This window comes from Canis lupus, chromosome 5 (assembly GCF_003254725.2).
Source record: "Canis lupus dingo isolate Sandy chromosome 5, ASM325472v2, whole genome shotgun sequence".
Taxonomy (NCBI): Eukaryota; Metazoa; Chordata; class Mammalia; order Carnivora; family Canidae; genus Canis; species Canis lupus.
This window is the reverse complement of record NC_064247.1, coordinates 24133008-24160283: the sequence shown is the minus strand read 5'-3', so window position 1 is coordinate 24160283 and position 27276 is coordinate 24133008. Positions and strand designations below refer to the sequence as shown.

The 27276-nt window shown below is 36.8% G+C and overlaps 1 protein-coding gene across 10 annotated transcripts in view; it reads right to left on the bottom strand.

Moving 5' to 3' along the window:
* C5H11orf65 (chromosome 5 C11orf65 homolog) overlaps positions 1-25589 on the bottom strand; it is a 60055-nt gene extending 34466 nt beyond the window's left edge. Inside the window, exons 1-4 of one of the 10 annotated variants that reach the window (XM_025465635.3) lie at positions 25483-25589; positions 23609-23738; positions 10796-10884; positions 379-471 (exon numbers count right to left, since the gene is read on the bottom strand). In XM_025465635.3, the coding sequence (XP_025321420.1) occupies positions 379-471; positions 10796-10884; positions 23609-23621 (195 nt within the window). In that variant the 5' untranslated portion in view covers positions 23622-23738; positions 25483-25589. Of the gene's footprint in view, positions 1-378; positions 472-10795; positions 10885-23608; positions 23739-24607; positions 24711-25409 lie in introns of those variants that run through there. The other 9 variants (XM_025465634.3, XM_025465636.3, XM_025465639.3 and 6 more) reach the window with 9 other exon arrangements.
* Between the last annotated feature and the right edge of the window lie 1687 nt (positions 25590-27276).

Here is a 27276-nt window from a genome sequence, read left to right as displayed (position 1 = left end):
TAATGATGTTGAATGAACAGATACAAAAGTGCACCATAGGATTCTACTTACACACGGTTGAAAACAGAGAAGACTAAAAAAAAAAAGCTTCAATTAAAAATAGTAGTTGCCTCATGGAAGCAGGGAGTTGCAGTGATGTGCAGAGCACCAGAAAGCAATGGTCTGAAGTATGAGACTCTGATCTGGGTGATGGTTACACAGGGGATAATTTGTGATGATTCACTGAGCTACACATTTATGTTTTATGAACTTTTCTACCTGTGGGTAATACCTTAATAAGACAATTTTTTAAAAGAAACACACACAAGCACATTTATAAAGCAGTCACATGTCTTTAAGGGAAAAACCAGATGCTGTATGAATAAATAATATCCTCACCTCTTTAGGATCAATATATTTCACTATCTGACGTGGCTCGCCTTGTCTTCTGATACCAATCAATCTTTTATAGTGTTGGAATACAGCAACATTCTAAAGGTTCAAGCACATAAGAGTCTATGGTCAAAATGGGATTTTCTATCTCTAATTTTGGCTTTTTGCCTGACTAGGGCAAAATGAGTAAAAAAAAACAACATAAAAAAGCTTTAGGTATGCAAACTAGATTTTAGAAATATTATGCACTTGGGTTGCTTTGACAAGCAATACCAAGCAAGGCAATACGAGTTTTATTTTCACAAAGAGTATTACCTTTAACTTTAGAACTACATCATTAGCTACTATAAATAAAATACCCAGAATGCTGGTTGAGTCACTTCTGTGTACTCCAGAGTAAACCAGGAGAAAGATAAAACAGCCTACTGGTTAAGAACATGGAGCATGGCATAGTATTATCTGGGTTCAACTGTTAGTATCCACTAAACATGTGACCCTAGACAAGCTGCTTAGCTTCTCCAGTTTCTTATCTGAACAACTGGAAGGACAGTGGGTATCTCATACAGCTATGGTGAGGAATTGAGTTAATATTCATAAAGCACTTAGAACAACTTCTGGCACAAGAAAGCACTGAATAGTTACTATTTTATTATCATTACAGAAACCTTGTTCCTGAGATAATTCCATTGATTTACAAACCTTACCTACTACTATTCATGTGAGTACAATATTTAGTCAGACAACTCCAAACAGTTCTTATATCTCAGAAAACTAGTTCTTTATTATCACTCTCCTCATAACCTACCCCCCAAAATCACTTAGTAACTCTTGGTAAACTTTCTGCCCCAGCATGCTTACATCAAATCAAATCAAATCAAATCAAATCAAATCAAATCAATTCAAACTGAAGTAATCCACAGCATCAATAGGATAATGTGAAGCCCCACTGCAATTGTCTGTGGAAATGGTGCAGCCCACATCAAAACAGAACTACTGACAGTGAAGGCACCTGCCATTCCCATCTGCCCATCTGGCTGACAGGGAAGAAAAAGAACTTGTACATTGGTGAAGGAAGAAGTTGGGTAGGATGACAGTAAAATCTGGTCCAAGATGGACCAGTCCTACAGGCTGTAAAATACCATTTTTTTGGGGGGGGGGTTTCAAATGATGTTAATTATTGGAATGCACAATTTTCTAATATGCAAATAAAAAAGTTTTAAATTTTGATAAAAAAACATCCAATAAAACAGATCAATTGAACTAGGAGTTGATTCTTTGGAAAGATCAATAAAGTTGATAAACCTTCAGCCAGACTCACGAAAAAAAGAAAAGAAAAAAAAAAAACAGAGAGAGAGAAGATTCAAATAAACAAAATCAGAAATGAGAGAGGAGGGGTACCTGGATCACTCAGTTGGTTTAGCCTCTGCCTTTGCTTCAGGTCACAATCTCAGGGTCCTGGGATTGTGCCCTGTGTTAGGCTCTCTGCTCAATGGGGACTCTGCTTCTCCTTCTGTCCCCCCACTCCCGCTCATGCTCACTTTCTCTCTCAAATCAATCAATCAATCAATCAATCTTTTTTTAAAAAATGAAAGAGAAATAGCAACCAATACCACAAAAATACAAAGAATTATAAGAAAATATTATGAAAATTATATCCCAACAAATTGGACAACCTAGAAGAAATGGAGGAATTCCTAGAAACATATATCCTCCCAAAACTAAACAAGAAGAGACAAAAAAATATGAACAACTGATAACCAGGAAAGAAATTGAATCAGTAATCAAAAAATTCCTTACAAACAAAAAGTCCAGGGCCATATGGCTTCACAGGCAAATTCTACCAACATTTAAAGAAGAGTTAACATTGACTCTTCCTAAACTATTCAAAAAAGATAAAACTTCCAAATTCATTCTATGAGGCCAGCATTACCTTAATATCAAAACCAGATAAAGACACCACTGAAAAAGAGAACTACAGGCCAGTATCTCTGATGAACACAGATGCAAATATCCTCAACAAAATATTAGCAAACCGAATCTAATAACGAATTTAACACAATGATCAAGTGGGATTTATTCCTGGGTTGCAAAGGTGATTCAACATTCACAAATCAATTAACATGATACATCACATCAACAAGAGAGAAGATAAAAACCATATGATAAAAAAAAAACAAAAACAAAAACAAACAAACAAACAAAAAAACCCATATGATCATTTCAGGGGCATCTGGGTGCCTCAGTTAAGTATCCAACTCCTGATTTTGGCTCAGGTCATGATCTCAGGGTCATGAGATCCTGAGACCCAGTGTGGAGCCTGGTCTAAGATTCTCTCTCTGCTCCTCCCTTCCTCTCTCTAAAAAAAAAAAAAAAAAGAAAGAAAACAAGAAAAGAAAGAAAGAAAGAAAGAAAGAAAGAAAGAAAGAAAGAAAGAAAGAAAAAAAGAAAGAAAGAAAGAAAGGAAAGAGGCCTCAGGGAGATCCCTCACCCCTCCCACCACATGAGGACATAGTAAGAAGACAATTGTTCACCTATGAATTAGAAAGTGGGTCCTTACCAGACACCAAATCTGTGGTGCCAAAATTTTAGACTTTCTAGACTCCAGAATTGTAAGAAATGTATTTCTATTGTTTATAATCTACTCAGTCTGTTGTAATTTATCATAGCAGCCCAAATGGATTAAGACAGCTACCAAAGATTTGAACAACATGATTAACTAGTTTGACCTAAATGATGTCAGAATACATTTTTTTTCTCAAGTTCACCTGGATCATTTACAAAAATAGACTTTCTCTAGGCTAGGCAAGTTTCAACAAATTTCAAGTTATTATTTTTTTAAATTTCAAGTTATTAAAATTGTGTAAATAACTGGCTTCAGTGAAATCGAACCAGAAATGAGTAACAGAAAGGTTACAAGAAAACTCCTAAATTTTTGGTAATTAAGCAACGTACTTCTAAATAACTCATGGGTCAGGGCACCTGGCTGGCTCAGTCGGTAGAGCAGGCAACTTTTGATCTTGGGGTTGTGCGTTCAAGCTCCATGTTGGGTAGAGAGATTACTTAAAAATAAAATCTTTAAAAATCCACCCATCCATCCATCAATCAATCAGTCATGGGTCAAAAAAAATCACAATGGAAGTTGTAAAATATTTTAAATTGAAAGGTAATAAATACATGACATATCAAAACCTGTGGGATGCAGCTAAGGGAATGCTTAGGAAGAACTTAATAACGTTAAATACATATATTATTAAGAAAGAATAAATGTGTAAAATCTAAGATCTATTCCATCCCAAGAAGTGTGAAACAGAGCAACAAATCAAACCCCCTCAAAAGATGAAGGAAAACACAATAAGATCAGCAGTTAATGAAATGTAGAGTTAAAATAGAGAAAACCAACAAAGCCAAAAACCAGAGTTTGTTGTTGTTATTTTAAGATTAAGACAGACATAGAAAAATGGAGAGAAAACACATATGAGCAATACCACCACAGACCTTACACACATAGAGAGAGGAGATTGCAAACAACTTTAGACAAATAAATTTGACAATTTAACAAAATGGACAGATACCGTGAGAAGTAACATCAAAATGGGCACAAGAAGAAATACAGATTTTGAACAGTCTTGTATCATTAGAGAAATGGAATCTCTGATTAGAAACCTTTCATAAAGAAAACTCCTAGCACACAATGTTTTACTAATATATTCTCCCAAATATTTATAGAAGAAATAGCACTAATTACACAAAATCTCCCAGATAATATAACAGAAGGAATACGTCCCAACTCCCTTTATGAGGCCAGCATATTCTTAATATCAAGATCTGGCAAGGATATGACAAAAAAGTAAAATTACATTCATGAGCAAATATGCAAAAACCCCAAATGAAAGTTGATATAGGCAATTTTCAAATTTTAATGTCTGTGGGTCCTGTTCCTGGGCTCCCAGGGAGACTATACTTTAAAGTCTTTCACATTTATCAAGGTGAAAATGACTAGGCCAAACTTCAAAGCATGGATGCTATTTCTGCCCTGAGCACACACTGTATATCTGCTTCACTAAAGAAAATACCCAGAAAAGAGCATTCTGAACACAAAGAAAAAGGAAGAAATTTCCATGGTTCCTATAAGATTAAAGTCATACAGTCCTGCATATACTAGAAACTTGAGATAAGATCTGCAACTTTCTAAAATGTTCCTTGTCTAATAATTTGTAACTCTTGATGTACAAAATGTATATAACTCCACACCAAACATATTCTTTAAAAAGTACTCTTCGGGTAGCCCAGGTGGCTCAGCGGTTTAGTGCTGCCTTCGGCCCAGGGCCTGATCCTGGAGACCTGGGATCGAGTCCCACATCGGGCTCCCTGCATGGATCCTGCTTCTCCCTCTGCCTGTGTCTCTGCCTCTCTCTCTCTCTCTCTCTGTCTGTCTCTCATGAATAAATAAATAAATTTTTTTTTAAAAGCACTCTTCTTTGTGAAGGATGTGTATCCTAGGCAGCTATTCTAACTTGGCTTGAATGAAACACACTCTCTGTCTTTTTTTAAAAAAGAAATTCTAAAAGGTTTGTTTATTTGCATCAATAAAGTTTAGCAGATCAAATCCAGGATATATCATTCGGATAATAATACATCAAGGGGACGTGGAGTTTATTCCGGGAATGCAAGGTTGGTTTAACATTTGAATATCAACAGATGCAATTCACCAAATAAGACATGAGGAAGACAGATCATATGATCATATAGTAAATGCAGCAAAATTCAACACTCAGAGTTTTCAAAACAAGAATAAAAAGCAAACTAGGAACAAAGTTAAATTCCCTGAGGTGATGGTAAGTTTTTACAAAAAACTACAGGTAACAGTTTATGATGGAATATTACATGCCTTCTGTGTTCAACAAAAGAACAAGAATGTCCATAATTACTGCCTCTATTCAGTATTGTGCTGGCAGGTCTAATCAGTGCAATAAAGAAATAAAAGGTATAAATTTGGTAAAGAAAAAATAAAAGTCATCATTCAAAGATGACATATGTGAGTGGAAAATCCAAAGGAATATATAAAAAAGCAATTAGAAATAATAAGTGTGGGCAGCCCAGGTGGCTCAGCGGTTTAACGCCAACTTCAGCCCAGGGCGTGACCCTGGAGACCCGGGATCAAGTCTCACATCGGGCTCCCTGCGAGGAGCCTGCTTTTCCCTCTGCCTGTGACTCTGCCCCTCTTTCTCTCTGTGTCTCTCATGAATAAATAAGTAAAATCTTTTAAAAAACGTAATAAGGGCATATTAGGTTGGCAGATAAACTATATTTCTATAAACTAGAAATGAAAATTTAGGAAATAAAATTTAAAAATACCACTTACAGTAGCAGCAAAAATGTCAAATACCCAGAAGTTAAATGAAAGATGTTTAAGACTTCTATACTGCAAACTATAAGACATTGTAAAGAAAAATTTTAAAAGATCTAATAAATAAAGATATGCACCATGTTCAGAAAACTCAGTGTAGTGAAATGTCAGTTCACCCCCAAATTGGTATATTAATTCAATTCAATCCCAATTAAAATCTCCACAATAATTTTTGCAAAAATTAATGAAATGATTCTACTATTTACATAGAAATGCAAAAGCCCTAGAATAGCTATGATAATCATGAAGAACATCTAAGTTGGAGAACTGTAGTGCCATATACCCATACTTCTGATAAAGCTTCAGTTACTGAGACAGTGTGGTATTGAACCAGAAAAAGACAAATAAACCAGTGCAACTGAACAGAGACTATAGAAACACTTCACATGTATGATTACATGATTTAAACAAAGGTACTCCTGCAATTTACTATGGAAAGGATGGTACTTTCAGTAAAAGGTTACTTAATCATTTGGTTATCCATAAAGAGAAGAATGAACTTTATCCATACCTCTCATCATACACAAACATTAATCTGAGATGGACAATCTACAACTAAGGCAATTAAAGTTCTTTTAGAAAAAAATGTAAGGAAAATACCTCTGGCTTTGGGTTAGATAAACATTTCTCCTAGATTTATTTCAATATATCTGACATGTAATACAGTGCTAGGTAAGTTGGGTGTCCCCCTTGGGATCTCTTTCCCCACTGGGGAAAGGACAGTCTCCTTGGGGTCCACTCAGGGCTGCCTTATGTCAGTCGGTGTGATCTAAGTGAAACCCCTTCTCTTATCCTTCTAATGGGTCTTCCTGGTGTCTGTGGTCCTGGGCTCAGGGATTTTCACAAGAATACTTTCTATGGATAGTTGCTACTTGGTCTTCTCATAGGGCAACTGAGGTTGAGAATGACCTATGTTGCCATTTTGATATTGTCACTTCTTTAGGTAAACACATATTTTTTTTTTAAAGATTTATTTATTTATTTTAGAGAAAGAGACAGTATGTAGAGGGGAGGGGCAAAGGAAGGGGGAGAGAGAATCTCAAGCAGACTCCACTGTGAGTAAGGGAGCCTGAGGCGGGGCTTGATCTCACAAGGCCAACATTTCTTAAACAGGACACAGAAATCACTAACCATAAAGAATAAGTGATAAATTTGACTTAAAAAAATTAAAGACTTCTCATTATCATAAACCACCTTTAAGAATGCAATGAGGCAGGGGTGGGGGGCGGTGCCTGGGTGGCTTAGTGGTTGAGCATCTGCCTTTGGCTCAGGTCATGATCTCAGGGTCCTGGGATCCAGTTCTGTGTCAGGTTTCCTGTAGGGAGTCTGCTTCTCCCTCTGCTTATGTCTCTGCCTCTCTCTGTGTGTCTCTCATGAATAAATGAATAAAATCTTAAAAAAAAAAAAAGAATGCAATGAGGCCTCAAGAAAATATTTGCAGTACATATGTTCAGTAAAGGACTTGTGTTCAGGATATATGAGAGACTCCTCCAAGTAAATGTTGGCAGTGTAATAGTAGATGTAATGAGATTTGAGTGTTTGAACATTGGGAGGATAGGTAAAAAAGAAAAGGGGGGGTAGCGATATTTATATCTTCATCATATATAATAAGGAGTCACATAATCTTATGTAACATAATGGAACAAGAAACAAAGGTTTAAATGTTCTTCAAAGAAATAAGGTAACAAATAGAGGAACTAAAAAATAATCACATATGATACTGGAGGGGAGATAAACAAGATAAGCCGTCAATCATCTTCACAGAAAGTCAACAGGTCACTTCTAAAGTTAGTAAATAAAAGATAATTATGCAAGCATATTATGCAGAAACATAGAAATAACTACTAGAAGTTCTATTTTTTTAAAAGATTTTATTTATTTATTTATTCATGAGAGACAGATAGAGAGAAAGAGAGACAGAGACACAGGCAGAGGGATAAGCAGGCTCCATGCAGGGAGCCAGACATGGGACTCAATCTGGGGTCTCCAGGATCACACCCTGGGCTGAAGGTGGCGCTAAACCACTGAGCCACCAGGGCTGCCCTAGAAGTTCTAAAACAGAAAACAAAAGTGGTTGCCTTTAGGATATGAGGGTAGAGAAGAGTAAGAGGGGGTAAAAGTGCTTTTATTTGTAAGTTCTTGTATATTATTTTACTTAAAGAAATATATGTATTATTTTGATCCAAAATATTCAAATGTGAGAAAATATCTTCATTTACATTAGTCTATGTAGATTTTCCTTTATAGGGCCAAGTATTTAGAGGTCATCTATATTTAGTCATTCTCTGAGCCATCTGAAGCAGAATACTTCTGGACTTAAGATCAAATGTAGGGGTCCCTGGGTGGCGCATTGGTTTGGCGCCTGCCTTTGGCCCAGGGCACGATCCTGGAGACCCGGGATCGAATCCCATATCGGGCTCCCGGTGCATGGAGCCTGCTTCTTCCTCTGCCTGTGTCTCTGCCGTTCTCTCTCTCTCTGTGACTATCATAAATAAATAAATTAAAAAAAAAAAAGATCAAATGTATTCTCTTTGAATTTCAGAACTATTTGAATTACCCTTATATCTGAATCATGGCTTTCATGGTTAGTTTCTTTTCAGTTTCTAACCACTTTTTAAATCAAACTGTGCAGTCATACCTTCTGTTTCAGGGGGTACCATTTTATCTCCAAATATAGCCCACTTAGAGCCATTCAACGTACTGATCTTATCTAAATTGATGATCATGTTTATTTCTTTCATGTTTTTATTTTCTCATTCTCTTTCTTTTTATATCATTGATTTTCCTTAAATATCAGTTGATCCTTGGTGGTACATTAATACTTAAGAATAAAGGTCTGTGTTAATTTTTCTAGAAAACTAACCTGAGTATCCTGGGTTTTCTTCTAAGTCTCTTATTTTCCCATTGTTCTCACAAATGAATGGGAAAATGCTCTGGGAGCTTTGTGGGTGGAACAGGACAATCAACAGACTGTCTTAAGGCAATATGGTTAGATAGCCATCAATCAAATATGTAATTAATCAAATACTATTTAGTCAAATAGTATTTAGTCAAATACGAAGATTAAGAGATATGGAGTGCCCTATCTATAATAAAATTAGCTTTCCTAAATCGTTCATTTAAGTTTTTAAGAAAGAGATAAGCCATTGGGAATTTTTTTTTAATAGTAAATATCCATCTACCAGCAAAATATTTGATCAATAGTAAATATCCATGTACCTGCAGCTTTGTGGCTTGAAGTGATGACACAGACAACTGGCACAGCTACACTCCACTCCACTACAATTAGTCCCCTTGCCTACAGTCATTCTTCTTCCATCTGTTTTAAATTGCTAACTCTGAACTGATATCCTTTCTAGGCTTTCAATGGCAAACCAGCTCTCTTCGTGGAGCCTCTCTGAAATGTGTCTAGGCAAGTATTTTATGCAATTCTGTCCAATCGAATGCTACTATCTATTTTTGGTTTTCCAAAATGCGATAAAATTAATCTGCTCATGAACTCCCTTCTCTCTGGTATGGGTTAACTTTCTGTATATTGTCATTGCAATAGGGTCCTGTAGGTACAAAAAGTGAAATGTGTGCTCAGTTTACCATCTTGTTAAAATACACAAACACACACACTTAGTCTGTTTACATACAGGGCTTTTCTACTGAAACTCCCTAAGGGCAAGGAGGTTTTGTAACAAGACTGACACAGTACTAGGAACATAAAAGGTATACAAAGTAATGTGGCTTATTGGATTTGGATATGGGATAAAGGAAGTTACAAATGACAGAAAATCTTAAACAAGTAGGCTCTCAGAAATCATCAAAGGAATAGATTTTAAAAGAAAATTATTGTGATCCCTGGGTGGCTCAGTGGTTTAACGCCTGCCTTCAGCCCAGGGCTTGATCCTGGAGTCCCAGGATCGAGTTCTGCATCAGGCTCCCTGCATGGAGCCTGCTTCTCCCTCTGCCTATGTCTCTGCCTCTCTCTCTCTTTGTGTGTGTGTGTGTCTCTCATGAATAAATAAATAAAATCTTAAAAAAATAAAAAAATATTATTTTAGTGTTGGAAATCAATAGTTATGTGTTTTATGGCTTTGCAAGAGGCAAAAGAAACAAATAATGGAATCTATTTTGCAAGACTTGATTAACCAATGCAAAGGTATTCCAGTGTGCTAGAAACAGAACCATATCACTTCACACAAAATTATCAAACACAGTGTTGCTGCTATCACAGAGGAAACGGAGTCATTTTAGCTACTGGCTCTCATCCAACCAGGTAAATCAACTTGGATTATTCTTTACACCAATGAGACCAGCCCTATACATGATAAATAAGTACATCAACTGATATATACTTTATTATTAAACCTTGTCTTCAAGAATAGGTACTCAATAAATAGTGAATGTATCCCTAACACCTTATCAGAAACCTGATTCCTGAGACAAGAAATAAAGTTTTAGGGATGCCTGGGTGGCTCAGCAATTGAGCATCTGCCTTTGTCTCTGGGTGGCTCAGCGATTGAGCATCTGCCTTTGTCTCAGGGTATGATCCCAGAGTCCCAGGATCAAGTCCCGCATCAGGCTTCCTGCATGGAGCCTGCTTCTCCCTCTGCCTCTGCCTCTCTCTCTGTGTATCTGATGAATAAATAAATAAAATCTTAAAAAAAATAAGAATGAAAGAAAGTTTTAGAGGTGAAAACCAAATAACCCTATTAGTGATACTTTAATTGATAACCCTATTAGTGATACTTTTATTTAAAGAGAGAGTGTGCACAAGCAGGCATTATCAAAGTGCCTGGCCCTGATCAGGAGCTCAGTAAGGATTTGTGAGGCTAATGAGATAATTAATTAATGTTAACTTTTTTGAACTTCTAAAAAATGTGTTCTTTTAAAGCAAAGGGTGGTACACAGATCTGTAAATATACTAAAAACTACTGAATTGTACATTTTCAACAGATGGACCTTATGATATATAAAATCATATTGCAATAATTATCAAAAAAATAAATAAAAAAGAAAGAAACTCACAAGGAAACATTTCCAGGCATTTTGAATGACTCTGGCAGCTTTGTCCATATTTGTAAATTCTGATTCCTCTTCCAAAGGCATTTGAAAATCTTAAAATAAGCAAAGGGGTATATTTAAAATTTCTTTATAAACTCCATTATGAAACTCACTAGAAGTCAAGAAAAAACTAAACAGAAAGTTGAATAAAGGAAATAATTTGGGTGAGATTTGGTATCAAAATAATTTTAATAAAAATCATTACCTACTATTGATTGCTTTATATGTTCCAATTTGTTTTTTTTTCCTCTTATTTAAACAACAATCTTGCATAGAGGACTTTGCCAATATGCTTGTGTTAGAGATGAAGAGACCACTTCTAGGCCTAAGTTCAAATAGTGATTGACTAAGCCAGTATTAAACCTATGTCAGTTTCTCTTAAAAATCCAAGATTTTTCATGTTTACATTCAATAACTTCTAATAAGATATCTCTCTCTCTCTCTCTCTCACTCTCTCTCTCTTTTGAGATTTTATTTAAAGAGAGAGTGTGCACAAGCAGGTAGAGTGGCAGGCAGAGGGAGAGGGAGAAGCGACTCCCTGCTAAGTAGAGAGCCCAATGTGGGGCTCAAACCCAGGACCCCAGGATCCTGAGCTGGACGCAGATGCTTAACCATCTGAGCCACCCAGGCACCCCCAAATAAGATTTTCTTAACCAACATGTGCAATGAGAGTTTCATCCACAAAATTAACCAGGCTCCCAAGCTAGAATTAGAGAGGATTATAGAATTTTTCTTACTTCATAAACTCATAAATGTGCTGACAAGTTAATAAATCATGCATTAAATTGTCAGAGAAAGTGATGAAGCCTGACTATTAAGACGTACAGAAAACAAAAACACTAGTTCCATCCATAATTTTTATTAATACAGTGAAGAAATAAGTAAGGGAAGTCAGAAAGTCCTTAAAGTTTATGAGCCCTTTAAAAAATTGCAATAGACAGAAAGGATTCTGGGAATAAAGTAGAGTAGGAACCACCAGAAATCTGTCTCCCCACCTAAACAACTGCACTACCAGAATCTAATGTAACTCTTTTGGAACCCTAAATAAAGTCTATTGAAGGCAACTCCCAGGGGAAGTAAAATTGTGGTTAACTGTGGTCAATTTTGGCTCTTAGCCAGGTAGTATTTATCCACTCTGAGCCCCAGCAGCACGCAGCTGTGTATATGTTCCTGGAACAACCTCACCACTGCTTGCGGGAGCAGCGGTGGAGAAAAAGGCTCTGTCCCCGAAACATAGGAGATCTGTATTCAGATTGTCAGTGGCTGCTTCTGATCACAGAGTTGCAAACAGGAGGGCAGTTGTTGGTGTTGTACCTCCACCCTCCACCATTGTCGTAAGCCCTTCCCATCTGGTAACCTCCAGGGAATTTAAAGCATTTTTCTTTCTCTCTAAATTAGTCTCCTCTCCCCTTTTGGGAACCAGACATTCAAAACCAGGACATTCAAAAACAACTATAAATATGGAGGAAATTAAAAAGCGAACAGTCATTTCCAGGGAAGGGCACAAGCTCAAAAAACTGAGATCTTAAGTTTACACTTCAGGTGATCCTTGACTGATCCTTGTAAACTGTAGAAAAAGCCTACAAAAATTCAAAACAAAACAAAACAAAACAAAAAAACAGTAAACTCTGTGGAAGGAAAGAATCTGATTCCCAGAGTTCCTGCATTATCACATCCAAATGTCCAGTTTTAAACAAAAAAATCATAAGTCATAATAAGAAACACAAAATGATGGCTCATTCAAAGGAAAAAATAAATAAACAGAAACTGACCCTGAGATGATCCCAGGTGGTTCAATGGTTTGGCCCCTGCCTTCAGCCCAGGGCTTGATCTGGGAATTCCAGGATCAAGTCCCGCATCGAGCTCCCTGCATGGAGCCTGCTTCTCCCTCTGCCTGTGTCTCTGCCTCTCTCTCTCTCTCTCATAAGTAAATAAATAAAATCTTTAAAAAAAAGAGAAAGAAACTGACCCTGAAAATGACCTGATAGCAGATCTACTAGACAAATACCTTAAAACAGCTGTCTTATAGATGCTCAGAAATTAAAGTAAGGTGTGGAGAAGTTTAAGAAATGATGTACAAAATGGAAATATCAATAAAAAGACAAGAACTTAATATGAGACCAAATAGAAACTCTGAAGTTGAAAAGTAGAACTGAAAGGAGCAATTCTTCAGTGGGATTCAAAGGCAGAGTTGAGCAGACAGAAGAAACAATCAGCAAACTTGAAGATAAACCAAAGGAAACTGTCAAGTCTGAGAAATAGAAAAAATTGAATAAAAGTGAATAGAGCCTAAGAGACCTATGGTACACAAGTAAGCAGATCAACATACAGACTGTGGGAGTCCCAGAGGAGAAGAGAAAGAAAAAGGGCAGGAGAGAATATTTCAAGAAATAATGACTGAACAATGCCAAAGTTGATGAAATACATGAATATTAACATCCCAGAAGCTCAACAGACTCCAAGTAAGATAAACTCAAAGATGTATCCACACTAAGACACAATATAATTAAACTTTTGAAAGCCAAAGATAAAGAGAAACTCTTGAAAACAGCAAGAAAGAAGTGATTCATCACACACAAGAAATTGTTAATACATTAACAGATTTCTCATCAGAAACTTTGGAAGCCAGAAAGCAGTAGGTCAATATATTCACACTGCTTAACAACAACAACAAAAAAATCAGCCAAGAATCCTATATCTAGCAAAACTGTCCTTTAAGGGAGAAATAAAGACATTCCCAAATAAATGAAAGCTCTAAGAGTTCATTGCTACTAGACCTGCCCTGCAAGAAATGTTCAAGAGAATCCTACAGGGAAAAATGAAAGGACACTTGACAGTAACTCAAAGTTGTATAAAGAAATTTACCTTTACAGCTTTCAGTAAAGGTAAATACATGGGCAGTTATAAAAGCTAGTATTATGGTTAACAATAATTTATAACTCTTTTTTGTTTTCTATGTGATTTAAGAGAATAATATATTTTTAAAAATTATTAGTCTAAAAACTAGTACTATTGTAACTTTGATTTGTAATTCTACATACTGTTTTCTATATAATTTAAAATACAAATATACCCTGGAAAAAATACAAATATACTTAAAATAATTATTAGATTGTGTTTTGGGGCAATGTATAAAGATGTAATTCTGTAATATCAACAATTGAAAGGAGTTGGGATGGAGCTGTAAAAAGAGAGTTTTGAATGTTATTAAATAGCAGCATTCACATACTTCTCATGTACAAGGGACATTTTCCAGGACAGACTATCTGTTAGGCCATAAATTATGTCTCAATGTATTTCAAAAGACAGTTTTCATAAAAGTATCTTATTAAAGCACAATAGGAGGGATGCCTGGGTGGCTCAGTGGTTCAGCATCTGCCTTTGGCTCGGGGTGTGATCCTAGAGTCCTGGGATCACATCCTACATCAGGCTTCCCCCGGGGAGCCTGCTTCTCCCTCTGTCTGTATCTCTGACTCTCTCTGTGTCTCTCCTGAACAAATAAATAAAGTCTTTTTAAGATTTTAAAAAATAAAGAACAATAGGATGAAGTGAGAAACCAACAGGTAAATTTACACATTTGTGGAAATTAAACAACGTACTCCTAAACAACCAACGGATCAAAGAAATTACACAGGAAATTAGGAAAATGAAAACTAAAGCACAATATACCAAAACTTATAGAAAGCAGTGAAAGCAGTGTTAAGAGGGAAACTTACAGCTTACACATCAAAAAACAAGAAAGATCTCAAATCAATAATCTAACTACAACTTACAGAACTAGCAAAAGAACAAACTAAACCCAAAGCTAGTACAAGATTAGAAACAGAGATAAAAGAAACAGAGAAAAGAAAAACAATAGAGTAAAACAAGGAAACCAAAGTTGATTATTTGAAAAGATCACCCAAATTGGCAAATCTTTAGTTAGATGCATAGAGAAAAAAATTACTTTTGGTAATTTGGAAATGAGAATGAGGACATTACTATTAATTCTACAGAAATAAAAGGAATATAACAATACTATGAACAAGGAGTCACACTTTATAGGCATGTTTGATAACTTGATGAAACTGACAAATTCCTAAAAATACAAATCACAAGAAGAGACTAAATCACAAAGAAAAAAATACAAATCACAAGAAGAGACTAAATCACAAAGAAAAAAATCTGATCTATAACTAGAATTAGGAGATTGAATCAGTAATCAAAAATCTTCCAACTAATAAAAGCCCTGGACCTGATGACTTCACTGTGAATTCTAACAAACATTTAAGGAATACCAATCCTTCTCAACTTTCCCAAAAAAACTGAAGAGAAGGGAACATTTTGATTCTATGAGGCCAATATTATCCTGATACCAAAGCCAAAGACACTGCAAGAAAATGATAGACCAATATTCCTATGAATATGATGCAAAAATCCTCAACAAAATACTAGCAAACCAAGCTCAGCAGCATATTAAGTGAATTATACACGATGAACAAATTGGATTTATTCCTGGAATGCAAGAGTGCTTCAGTATACAAATATTGATCAATGTAATACACTACATTAACAGAGTAAAGGAAAAAAACCACATGATCATCTCCTTTGGTGCAAAAAAATTACTTGACAAAATTCAACACCCTTTCATGAAAACCCTTAATAAACTAGGAATAAAAGGAAACTGCCTCAACATGATAAAAAACTATATATGAAAATCCCACAGTGAACCTGATACTCAGCAGTGAAAGCCTGAAAATTTTTCCTCCAACATCTGGAACAGGGCAAGGTAATCTACTTTCACCACCTCTATTCAACATAGTTAGAAGTTCTAGCCAGAGCAATTAGGCAAGAAAAAGAATTAAAAGGAACTCAAAAGGGAAAGGAAGAAGTAGAACTGTCTCTATTCATGGATCTTAAATGATAGATCAATATGATCTTGAAAATATAAAAACTAGTTATTCTATTTAAAAAAAACCTATTAGAACTAAAAAAGATGTATTTAATGAAGTAGCAGGATATGAAGCCACCACATGAAAATCAGTTGCATTTCTCTACAATAACAATGAACAATCTGAACAAGAAATTACAAAAACAATTCTATATATATTGGCAACAACTAGAATAAAATACTTAGGAATTAATTTCATCAAGGAGGTGAAAGACTTGTTCAATGAAAACTACAAAACACTGAATGAAATTAAGGATACATAAATAAGTGGAAATGCCATTCCATGTTCATAGATCAGAAGACAATATTTTTAAGATGTCAATACCACCCAACACAATATATAGATTGAATGCAATCCCTAACAAAATCCCAATGACATTTTTTTTTGCAGAAATACAAAAAGGCCACTTCACAATTTATATGGAATCTCAAAGGACACAGAATAGCCAAAACAATCTTGAAAAAGAAAAAGAAACAGAGAAGTTGGAAGACTCACACTTCCTAATTTCAAAACATACTATACAGCTACTGTACTCAAAACAATGTGGCACTGGTATAAAGACACACAGATTAGCTGAATAAATATCTCAGAAATAAACCCTTACATATACATGCCAAATGACTTTTGACAGGTGCCAAGACCATTCAATGGACAAAGAACAATCTTCTCAACAGTGTTGAGAAAATTGGATATTCACATGCCAAAGAATGAAGTAATGCTTTTCTAGCACCATATACAAAAATCAACTCAAGCTTTTTCGCAACAGGTTTGTCGCCAGAACACAGGTGTCGTGAAAACCACCGCTAAACCTAAACCAAAATGGGAAAGGAAAAGACTCACATCAACATCGTCGTCATTGGACATGTAGATTCGGGCAAGTCTACCACTACTGGCCATCTGGTCTACAAATGTGGTGGGATCGACAAAAGAACTATTGAAAAATTTGAGAAGGAGGCTGCTGAGATGGGAAAAGGCTCCTTCAAGTATGCCTGGGTCTTGGATAAACTGAAAGCTGAACGTGAACATTGTATCACCATTGATATCTCCCTGTGGAAATTCGAGACCAGCAAGTACTGTGTGACCATCATTGATGTCCAAGGACACAGAGACTATCAAAAACATGATTACAGGCACATCTCAGGCTGACTGTGCTGTCCTGACTGTTGCTGCTGGTGTTGGTGAATTTGAAGCAGGTATCTCCAAGAATGGGCAGACCCGTGAGCATGCCCTTCTGGCTTACACACTGGGTGTAAAACAACTAATTGTTGATGTTAACAAAATGGATTCCACTGAACCACCCTACAGCCAGAAGAGATACGAGGAAATCGTTAAGGAAGTCAGCACCTACATTAAGAAAATTGGCTACACCCCATACACAGTAGCATTTGTGCCAATTTCTGGTTGGAATGGTGACAACATGCTGGACAAGTGCTAACATGCCTTGGTTCAAGGGATGGAAAGTCACCCGTAAAGATGGGAATGCCAGCGGAACCACACTGCTTGAGCCCTTGATTGCATTCTGCCACCAACTCGTTCAACTGATAAGCCCTTGTGTCTGCCTCTCCAGGACGTTTACAAAATTGGTGGTATTGGTACTGTCCCAGTGGGTCGAGTGGAGACTGGTGTTCTTAAGCCTGGCATGGTGGTCACCTTTGCTCCAGTCAATGTTACAAGTGAAGTAAAGTCTGTTGAAATGCACCATGAAACTTTGAGTGAGGCTCTTCCTGGGGACAATGTGGGCTTCAATGTCAAGAATGTATCTGTCAAAGATGTTCGTCGTGGCAACGTGGCTGGTGACAGCAAAAATGAACCACCAATGGAAACAGCTGGCTTCACAGCTCAGGTGATTATCCTGAACCACCCAGGCCAAATCAGTGCTGGATATGCACCTGTGCTGGATTGTCACACAGCTCACATTGCTTCTAAGTTTGCTGAGCTGAAGGAAAAGATAGTCGTTCTGGAAAGAAGCTGGAAGATGGTCCCAAGTTCTTGAAATCTGGGGATGCTGCCATTGTTGATATGGTTCCTGGCAAACCTATGTGTGTTGAGAGCTTCTCTGACCACCCCCCCCCCCCCACCCGGGCCGTTTTGCTGTTCGTGATATGAGACAGATGGTTACTGTGGGTGTCATCAAAGCAGTGGACAAGAAGGCAGCTGGAGCTGGCAAAGTCACCAAGTCTGCCCAGAAAGCTCAGAAGGCTAAATGAATATTATCCCCAATACCTGACACCCCAGTCTTAATCAGTGGTGGAAGAACGGTCTCAGAACTGTTTGTGTCAACTGGCCATTTAAGTTTAATAGTAAAAGACTGGTTAATGATAACAATGCATTGTAAAACCTTCAGAAGGAAAGGAAAATGTTTTGTGGACCATTTTTGTGTGTGTGTGCGTGTGTGGCAGTTTTAAGTTATTAGTTTTTAAAATCAGTACTTTTTAATGGAAACAACTTGACCAAAAATCTGTCACAGAATTTTGAGACCCATTAAAACAAAAGTTTAATGAGAAAAAAAAATCAACTCAAAACACATCAAAGTCTTAAATACAAGATCTAAAACCATAAAATGCTTAGAAGAAAACAGGTCAAAAGTTTTACAATGTTGGATTTGGTGATGACTTCTTGGATATGACACCAAAGGAATAAGGAACAGAAATGAAAATAGACAAATGAAACTTCATGAAAAAATAAAATTCTATGCATCAAAAGACACTATCAACAAAATAAAAAAGCAACTCACAGAATAGGAGAAAATATTTGCAAGTAATGTATCTGATAAGGGTTTAGCATCCAGAATAGAGAACTCCCCAAACTCAACAATAAAAACCAAAAAACTTGATTTTAAAAATGGACAATAGAGATATTTCTCCAAATAATATATACAGCTGATAATCACACAAAAACACACTTTACATCACTATCCATTAGGGGAAATGCACATCAAAACTACAATGAGATACCATCTCATACCCATTAGGATGGTTACTATAAAAAAAAAGATATAAGAAATGTTGGCAAAGATGTGGAGAAATTGGAAATTTTGTGCACTGTTTGTTAAGAATATAAAATGGTGCAACCACTATTGATAAGGATATGGCACTTCCTAAAAAAAAACCCTAAAAATAAAATTACCATATAATATAGCAATTTTATTTCTAGGTATATATGAAAAAAAGTTAAAGTAGGGAGGGGCTCAAAGAGATATTTGTATACCCAAGTTTATAGCAGCATTATTCCCAAAAGTTAAACATAAAAGCAACCCAAGTGTCCATTGATGGATGAATAAACAAAATGTGGTATATGTATACAATAGAATATTATTCAGCCATTAAAAGAATGGAAATCTGAGATACGCTACAACAGGGATAAACCTTGAGGATACTATGCTAATTGAAATTAACCAGTCATAAAAAGGCAAATACTGTATGATTTTTACCTATATGAGATATTTACAGTAGTCAAAACCATAGAGACAGAATGGTAGTTGGCAGTAACATGGGGGTACAGGGTGGTTATGGTTTAATGGGTATGGGGTTTCAGTTTTACAAGATGAAAGGAGTTATGGTAGTTGATGGTGGTGATGGCTGCACAACATTATGAATGTACTTAATACCAATGAACTGTACTCTTACAAGTGGTTAAGATGGTAAACATTGCTTTTTGCATATTTTACCATACATAAAAAAGTTGTAGCAAGCTCAATCTTTCTTATACTGTTTAAGCATTTATTATCCTAAAAAAGGATGCCATTCAAAATTAAGTGATTGACTAGGTCAAATAATGAAACCGTTCCAGTTGTTCCAGTGTTATCAGAAAAGTGTACTGTGAGAATTTTGTTTCTCTAAGCTATATAAATTTTGTACAATTCTATTTGTTGTCAGTATACATAAGGAGAGGAAATATAAGCCATACATAAGTTTTTAAAGTAATCCATTGCTTTTAGTAAGTTTTCAGACACATAACCATAGAAGGAAGACTACTGAACTGATAGACTGTGCATGTGGTTTCCTTTCAGTTCATACTACTACTTAGTGTAATCTTAGACAAACAGCTCAGCATCCTTAGGCTTCAGTTTCACTAGCTGTAAAATAAAAGCACTGCAATAATTAACTCCAAAGGCACTTGCAGTGTCACAATTCTATGAGGTTACCTTATAAAGGACAGAACTCTCCAACAGTCAAATATAAAGAATAAGAAAGGATCCTGCACTGAACACAGGGAGAAACATGGGTTTTACTTAATTTCTAGTACTAATAACTTCACAGTATAAATAATGTTATTCATTACATTTATATCAGTAATATGGTTCTGAGATGTTTTATCATAGTCCAAACTAAGTGAAGAAATTCTGCTCAAAATTAAAAAATTCTGAACTGTTACTTGTCAAATGTGAAATTTAGAAGTATTTATAAATCTCAAATCCCTGAAGTATTGAAACATATAACAAACATTGGCTAATACGTGCATCATATTTAGAGAGACAAAGACCAAACAGAAAAATTCTCTATAGGATATGCCATTTATAGAAAAATTAAAGAAAAATGTTTTTCTTTATATATATGTGTGTGTGTGTTATACATGTGTTATTTTCTCTTTTGATGATTATCTGTAAGTTTAAAACTAGAGATGTTTCCTTCCTAACTATATATTGTTGAGTTTTAAAAATTGACATTTTTAATAATAGGGACAAAGTGTTTTATGAAAAACAAAGTATGATTTTTTTTCCTCTTCAAATAGTTTTAATAATATAGGAGGCATGGGGATATAGGTCAAGTCTGTGGGTCTAAAATGAGATACATGGGGGTTTAAATTTTTAAAAATTTCTACCTCATACTTAGCTGTGTGATCTTGTGTAAGATATTATATTTATTCCAGCTTTAGTTCCTCATCTGTGAAATATGGGGACTTAAATACTCATCTCACAATCAGGAGGATTGAATTAGAGAATACAGGTAAAGCATTATGTACTGTAACTCTGTAACTACTCATTTATTGTATAATATAATATCTTTCATTATAATATAAACTATTTTTAAAATAAGAACTATCCATGTGCATGATTCTGGTTTAAAAACTGATGTAGAGGGGATCCCTGGGTGGCGCAGCGGTTTAGCGCCTGCCTTTGGCCCAGGGCACGATCCTGGAGACCCGGGATCGAATCCCACGTCGGGCTCCCGGTGCGTGGAGCCTGCTTCTCCCTCTGCCTGTGTCTCTGCCTCTCTCTCTCTGTGTGTGTGTGTGTGTGACTATCATAAAAAAAAAAAAAACTGATGTAGATAAACATTTTAAGCAATTTAATCTCACAATTTATAGATAACTATTAGCACAAATAATAGTAATGGATGATATTTGGGGCTTAACACGTTTGTTAAGTTGTGTCAAAGGAAGTATTTTGAGATACACGCTTCTTAGCCAGCTGGTGAAGAAGAAACAAAGTATAGTTTATCTGTGTATTTCAGGACACTTAAGGAAAACAATGTTTTCTTTGTGAACTGTGTGATAATCAGCTTTAATAATTTTTAAGGACATCGTCCCCATTTCTATCATTAAAAGAAATAAATACAGAGGGTAACTTTGCCATTTGAGATTTATTGTCACTTTAAAAAATCATACCAAAATTTCAAATTTGAAATGTGAGAAAAAATAGAAAAAATAATTATATTGAATTTTGAAACATACTAGTCACCTTAATTCATTACTCATTTTCCTGTCCATGTTCTTTTTCACTGGTCAAAATACAGATTGTAGTTATTTGGTTGTTCATAAATAACCACAGAATCAGAGCAATATTTGAATGGCATTAGAAGAATGTGTAAATATCATTCCTCATTTAATATCTCATTATTATTTAAAGTCCAAAATTATTCATACTGTCTAGATTTAGTTACTTTAGAAGTTATTATATAAATGACACACATTCTTATAGTGAAAATTTCAAGTATAGAACAAGAGAGTAAAAGTTGAAAATCCTCCATCTCCATTTCTTCTAGACAAATCCTCTTTTCAAAGGTTATTTTTATCTGTTAATAGATGTGTGACTCTTCCAGATCTTTTGTTATATTTATTTACATTTTAACTATATATACACATGTACATCCATATATATGTATACACACATACCCCACAGTCTGTTTGCATTGGTGTGATGAAACTATACATATTTTCTGCTTTCTTTACTTAACAGCATCTATTGGAGGCTTTTCCATGTTAAGACATACAGATCTCCCTCACTCTTTATAGTTGCACAGTATTCCTGAATATATCATAATTTATTTGTTCTTTAGAAGTAAACACTTGGATTGTTTCTATTTTTTGCTGTAACCATTACAAAATGAATATCTGTATGCATATATTTGGGTACATGTACAACCATTTCTGTTGGATAGATTTTTAGAAATGGAACTGCTGTGCCCACAGGCATGCACAGTATATATTTATTTGCTTTGAGTTTCTCCTGAAGGCGATACAAGTAACCACCAACAGTGAGTGCCTCTGGAGAAGGACTGAGATTAAGGGACCTGGATTTAGAATATGAAGGTGGTTTTATTCCCATACACTCTTTCATACTGTGTGATTTTAGTTTTATGATATGCACATAGTTCAGTTACACGTATGCATTTACAAAAGGAAAGGGTGGGTGCATGGGTGGCTCAGTGGGTTAAGTGTCTCTTGATTCTGGTTCAGGTCATGATTTCTGAGTCATGAGATCGAGGCTGGCATGCTCAGCAAAGTGTCTGCTTGAGATTCTCTCTCTCCCTCTCCCTCTCCCCCTGCTCGCTCTCTCTCAAATAATCTTTATTTATTTATTTTAAAAATATTTTATTTATTTACTCATGAGAGGCACAGAGAGAGAGAGAGGCAGAGACACAGGAAGAGGGAGAAGCAGGCTCCATGTAGGGAGCCCGACATGGGACTCGATCCCAGGTCTCCAGGATCACGTCCTGGGCTGAAGGCGGCACTAAACTGCTGAGCCACCCAGGCTGCCCTCTCTCAAATAATCTTTAAAAGAAAAAAGAATAAAAAATAAAAAAGGAATGGAGTATGCACATTAAAATTTCGACACTGCCATACTGTCCTCAGAAACACTGATCAATTTACACCTATAAACAATCTATGAGAGTACTTAATTTCTAGGTTTAACAAAAATGAAAAACTAAACACAAATGGGACACAAGGGCTATTTTAGGTCTATTAGTATTCTAATAATTAAATTTATTATCTGTTATCAATGCTCAGTGATTTAAGGTATAAAGTGACATATGTAGGTGTGTGCACACGTGTTTATCTATGTATGTATGAATATGAATGTTAACAGTGGTGACAGAACTAAGGAGGAATTTTAAATGTTTATTCTGCTTACTTCTATAACAGATGTATATACTTGAATAATAAGAAGAGTTTTTAAAAATTTGTCATCAGCAGGACAACTCATTGCAGGCTTGACCCAAAAGCGAGAAGTAAGTAGGACAAAAGGGGTTGGATCTCTAAAAGTTGTGCTACTCTGAGTGTGGTTCATAGACCTGTACTAGTGTCCAAATTGCATGTTACCAGATGAAATGAAGAAATTAAGAATAGTCACAAAGTTTTATAGCAATCTGACACTGCTGTGGTACACAAACACACCATCAATGGGCTTATGGTTTGCAAGGTCCATCTTTGTTATTTGTTTTCCTTTCTCTAGCAATTCACTTTTTACAAAAGTAATGGCTTACAACTTTTTAAAAGGTTCCTTACCACTAATAATTCTCTAAAGTTTAGTCTTAGTGTCAGGTCCAGGAGGGACACTCAGCAGGTTTTCTACTGAACATTCCAGAAATCAACATCTGTACACCAATACTCAATACCCCTTTACCTGTATCAGACATCACTTGTAAGGATCTTAATCTTGCTTGAGTTCTTACTCTTGATTTCAGTCTCCTTGCTTGGATGGGGCTTAGTAGGATCTTAGTAAGGGTCTTAATCTAATCCACTAATAACTACATCTAAAAGAAATCAAGAAAAAATAGAATAACATGTTATTTAAAATATGGAGGTAAATATTTAAAATTTAAAGAGGAGGGGTGGCAATGCAGGCCTGGCTGGCTTGGTTAGTAAAGCACATGACTTTTAATCTCAGGGTTGTGAGCTTAACTCCCACACTGGACATGGAGCCTACTTAAAATTAGTAAGATAAAATAAAATATGGAGGTAAAAACCCAAAGAAATGGATGTGCAATAAAGAAGATAAAAACAGAATAATGGGACAAAGAATGATCAGGGTTCTTTTAGTGCAAGTAGTCAGGGAAGGACCCTCTACTGTGAAGACATTAATTATTTTCGTGATGCAAAGAAGCAACTACAGGAAAACTGTAGATGAGAGTTCCAGGCACAGGAAATAGAATATAAAAAATGCCCTGAGGGACGCCTGGGTGGCTCAGTGGTTGAGCATCTGTCTTCGGCTCTGGGCGTGATCCCAGATTCCTGGGATCGAGTCCTGCATTGGGCTCCCTGCATGGAGCCTGCTTCTCCCTCTGCCTGTGTCTCTGCCTCTCTGTGTCTCTTATGAATAAATAAAATCTTAAAAAAAATAAAAAATAAAATAAAAAACGCCCCGAAAGCTTGGTGTGTTCAAGTGACTGTAAGAAAAAAAAAAAAATCAGTGTTACTGGAGCTTAGAAAAGAGGCAGAAGTGTGGAAAGAAGGTCAAATAGGTGGCAGGAGCCATACTATCCTTGTATGGGAAATTGAAACTTCTGGTTTGGATGGTGTCCCATAGCTAGCTTGTATTAGCTGAGAGGAACCAAAATATAAATTTTCAAGAATTTTGTAAGCTGGTTTATAAACACAGTGAACTAAAAATATTTAAACTTACAATTAAACTTCATCTTGTCACTTCACAAATTTATCACCCTTTGTTAAAATGGTATGTAAAACCCTGCATCTAACCTCCTTTTTTGGATTAATTGCTTTTCTTTTTTCTTTTCTTTTTCTTCTTTCTTTCTTTTCCTTTCTTTCTTTCTTTCTTTCTTTCTTTCTTTCTTTCTTTCTTTCTTTCTTTCTTTCTCTTTCTTTCTTCTTTCTTTCTTTCTCTTTTTTTCTTTTTTTTTTAAGATTTTATTTATTTTGAGAGAGTGCAAACGAGTACAGAGCACAAGCCCATGGAGGCTCAGTCCCACAACTCTGGGATCATGACCTGAGCCAAAATCCTCTTGGGTTTTACTGACTAAAACCAGCGTTTCATGACCTTTTCATCAGTTTTGTGATTTAGCTCTTCCTTCTTTGTTGCGGGCCTTTATACGGAGGGCGGAGGGAGGCAAACGACAACACTGCACAAGGACGCTTTCCCCTTTCCCAGCTCTACATAACGCAATGAAAGCGAACGAACACCAGGTCGTGGGGGCGAACCGCTAAAAAAAGTCCGGGTGGGGGCGGGGAGAAGGGGAGGTGGATCAACCAGTATTTCGCCCTCGGCCTCAAGGGGGCGCAGCCGTGTTTCCGGGGGGCCGGGAGGCTGCAGGGCGAGCAGGGAGGGCGACCTGCCCCAGAGAGGGGGTTCGCGAGGGCGGCGCCGGAAACCGGGCGCTGCAGGGACACCAAGCGTTTTTAAGGGGGCGGCTGGGGCGCGGGAGTCAAGGGCAGGGGGCCTTCAGGGCTAGAGAAGGGTAGGCTCAGACCGGGCGCTCTGGAGGCGAGCAGGCAGGACGGCTGTGGTACCCGCGGAGAGGGAGGGGCCACCATCGCCTTCACCTATTAATCGCTGCTGTGAGAGACGCTCCGGACTCCTGGCTAACACCGCGGTCGGAAGTGACGCGACTCTACTTCCGTTCTGGCCCGCCTCGAGGCCCCGCCGCCGGCCCCGCCCCTTGGCCCCCAGCCCCGCCCTTCCCTCACCCCGACCTCGCTGTCCCAGTGTCCAGGAGATGCCAAACGCAAAGCCGTGAGGACGTGGAACCTGTTAGCTCTCACCGCCATTGTTTTTTTGTTTTTGTTTTTTAAATTTATTTATGATAGGCAGAGACACAGGCAGGAGGAGAAGCAGGCTCCCAGCACCGGGAGCCCGACGTGGGACTCGATCCCGGGTCTCCAGGATACCACCCCCCCCCCCCCCCGCCATTGTTAAACGGCTTTGAGGCAAAGGATTTTGAAACGGAAGCTAACGTGAATTTCTGGAATTTGGGGCTAACCTTATTACAAAGCTGTTCATTTCCACCAAGGGCATTAAAGATGTGGGAGAAATACACATAATCTTTGATATTTAAGTAGTTCATTCATTCATAAATAAGAAAAACGGATCCTTTTAGCTATGTGGCAGCTCGTGCCCAGGATCAAAGAATAAGTGACAGGTGATTGTAGTCCAGTGCAATTTCTAAATTTAAACTCTTTAGTGGCTAAAGCCTAAACCAGTTTTGTTTCATTTTTTAAAATTGAGGTATAATAGACAGATACCATTAGTTTCAGGTGTACAATATAATGATGATATTACTTGTTTATATTGCCAAGTGGTCACTACAATAAACCTAGTTAATATCTGACACAATATGTAATTACAACTAAACCATTATAATGGCAACCTGAACCCGCTAAGACATCGCACTTCTTGTATTTTCACGTGAAATAAGAGAAAATAATGGTGCCAAGCCAAAATTTCTTCCCCCTCGCTTTTTAAAAAAAGATTTAATTTACTAATGAGAGACAGAGAGAGAGAGAGGCAGAGATATAGACGGAGGGCGGAGCAGGCTCCCTGTGGGGAGCCCTATGGGGGACTTGATCCCAGGACCCCGGGATCACAACCTGGGATCCTGAGCTGAGCTGAAGGCAGACAGACACGCAGTCACTGAACCACCCAGGCATCCCTCTTTCCCCTTAATGTTAGATTTCTACGTACTAGGGATTGAGTGGTAGTGATAGTAGTCTTGCTCCATTCATTCATGAAGACACAATAAAAGTTAGACCAAACCAATTAACAGAAATACAGAAGTATAGGTGGTTACGATCTTTTCTTTCTTTTTCTCTTTCTTTCTTTCTCTTTCTTTCTTTCTTTCTTTCTTTCTTTCTTTCTTTCTTTCTTTCTTTCTTTTTCTTCTTTCTTTCTTTCTTTCTTTCTTTCTTTCTTTCTTTCTTTCTTTCTTTCTTCTTTCTTTCTCTTTCTTTCCTTTCTTTCTTTCTTTCTTTCTTTCTTTCTTTCTTTCTTTCTTTCTTTCTCTTCTTTCTTTCTTTCTTTCTTTCTTTCTTTCTTTCTTTCTTCTTTCTTTCTTTCTTTCTTTCTTTCTTTCTTTCTTTCTTTTTCTTTCTTTCTTTCTTTCTTTCTTTCTTTCTTTCTTTCTTGATTTACTTATTTGAGAAAAAGAAAGAGCATGTGTGCAACCAGGGGGAGGGGCAGAGGGAGAAAGAAAATCTAGAGCAGACTCCCCTGATCCTGGAGCATGGCCCTGAGATCATGATCTGAGCCAAAACCAAGAGTGGGAGGCTCAACCCACTATGCCACACAAGCGCCCCAGTGATTAACAATATTTCTTAAAAACAAAAAAATCTTTTACAATA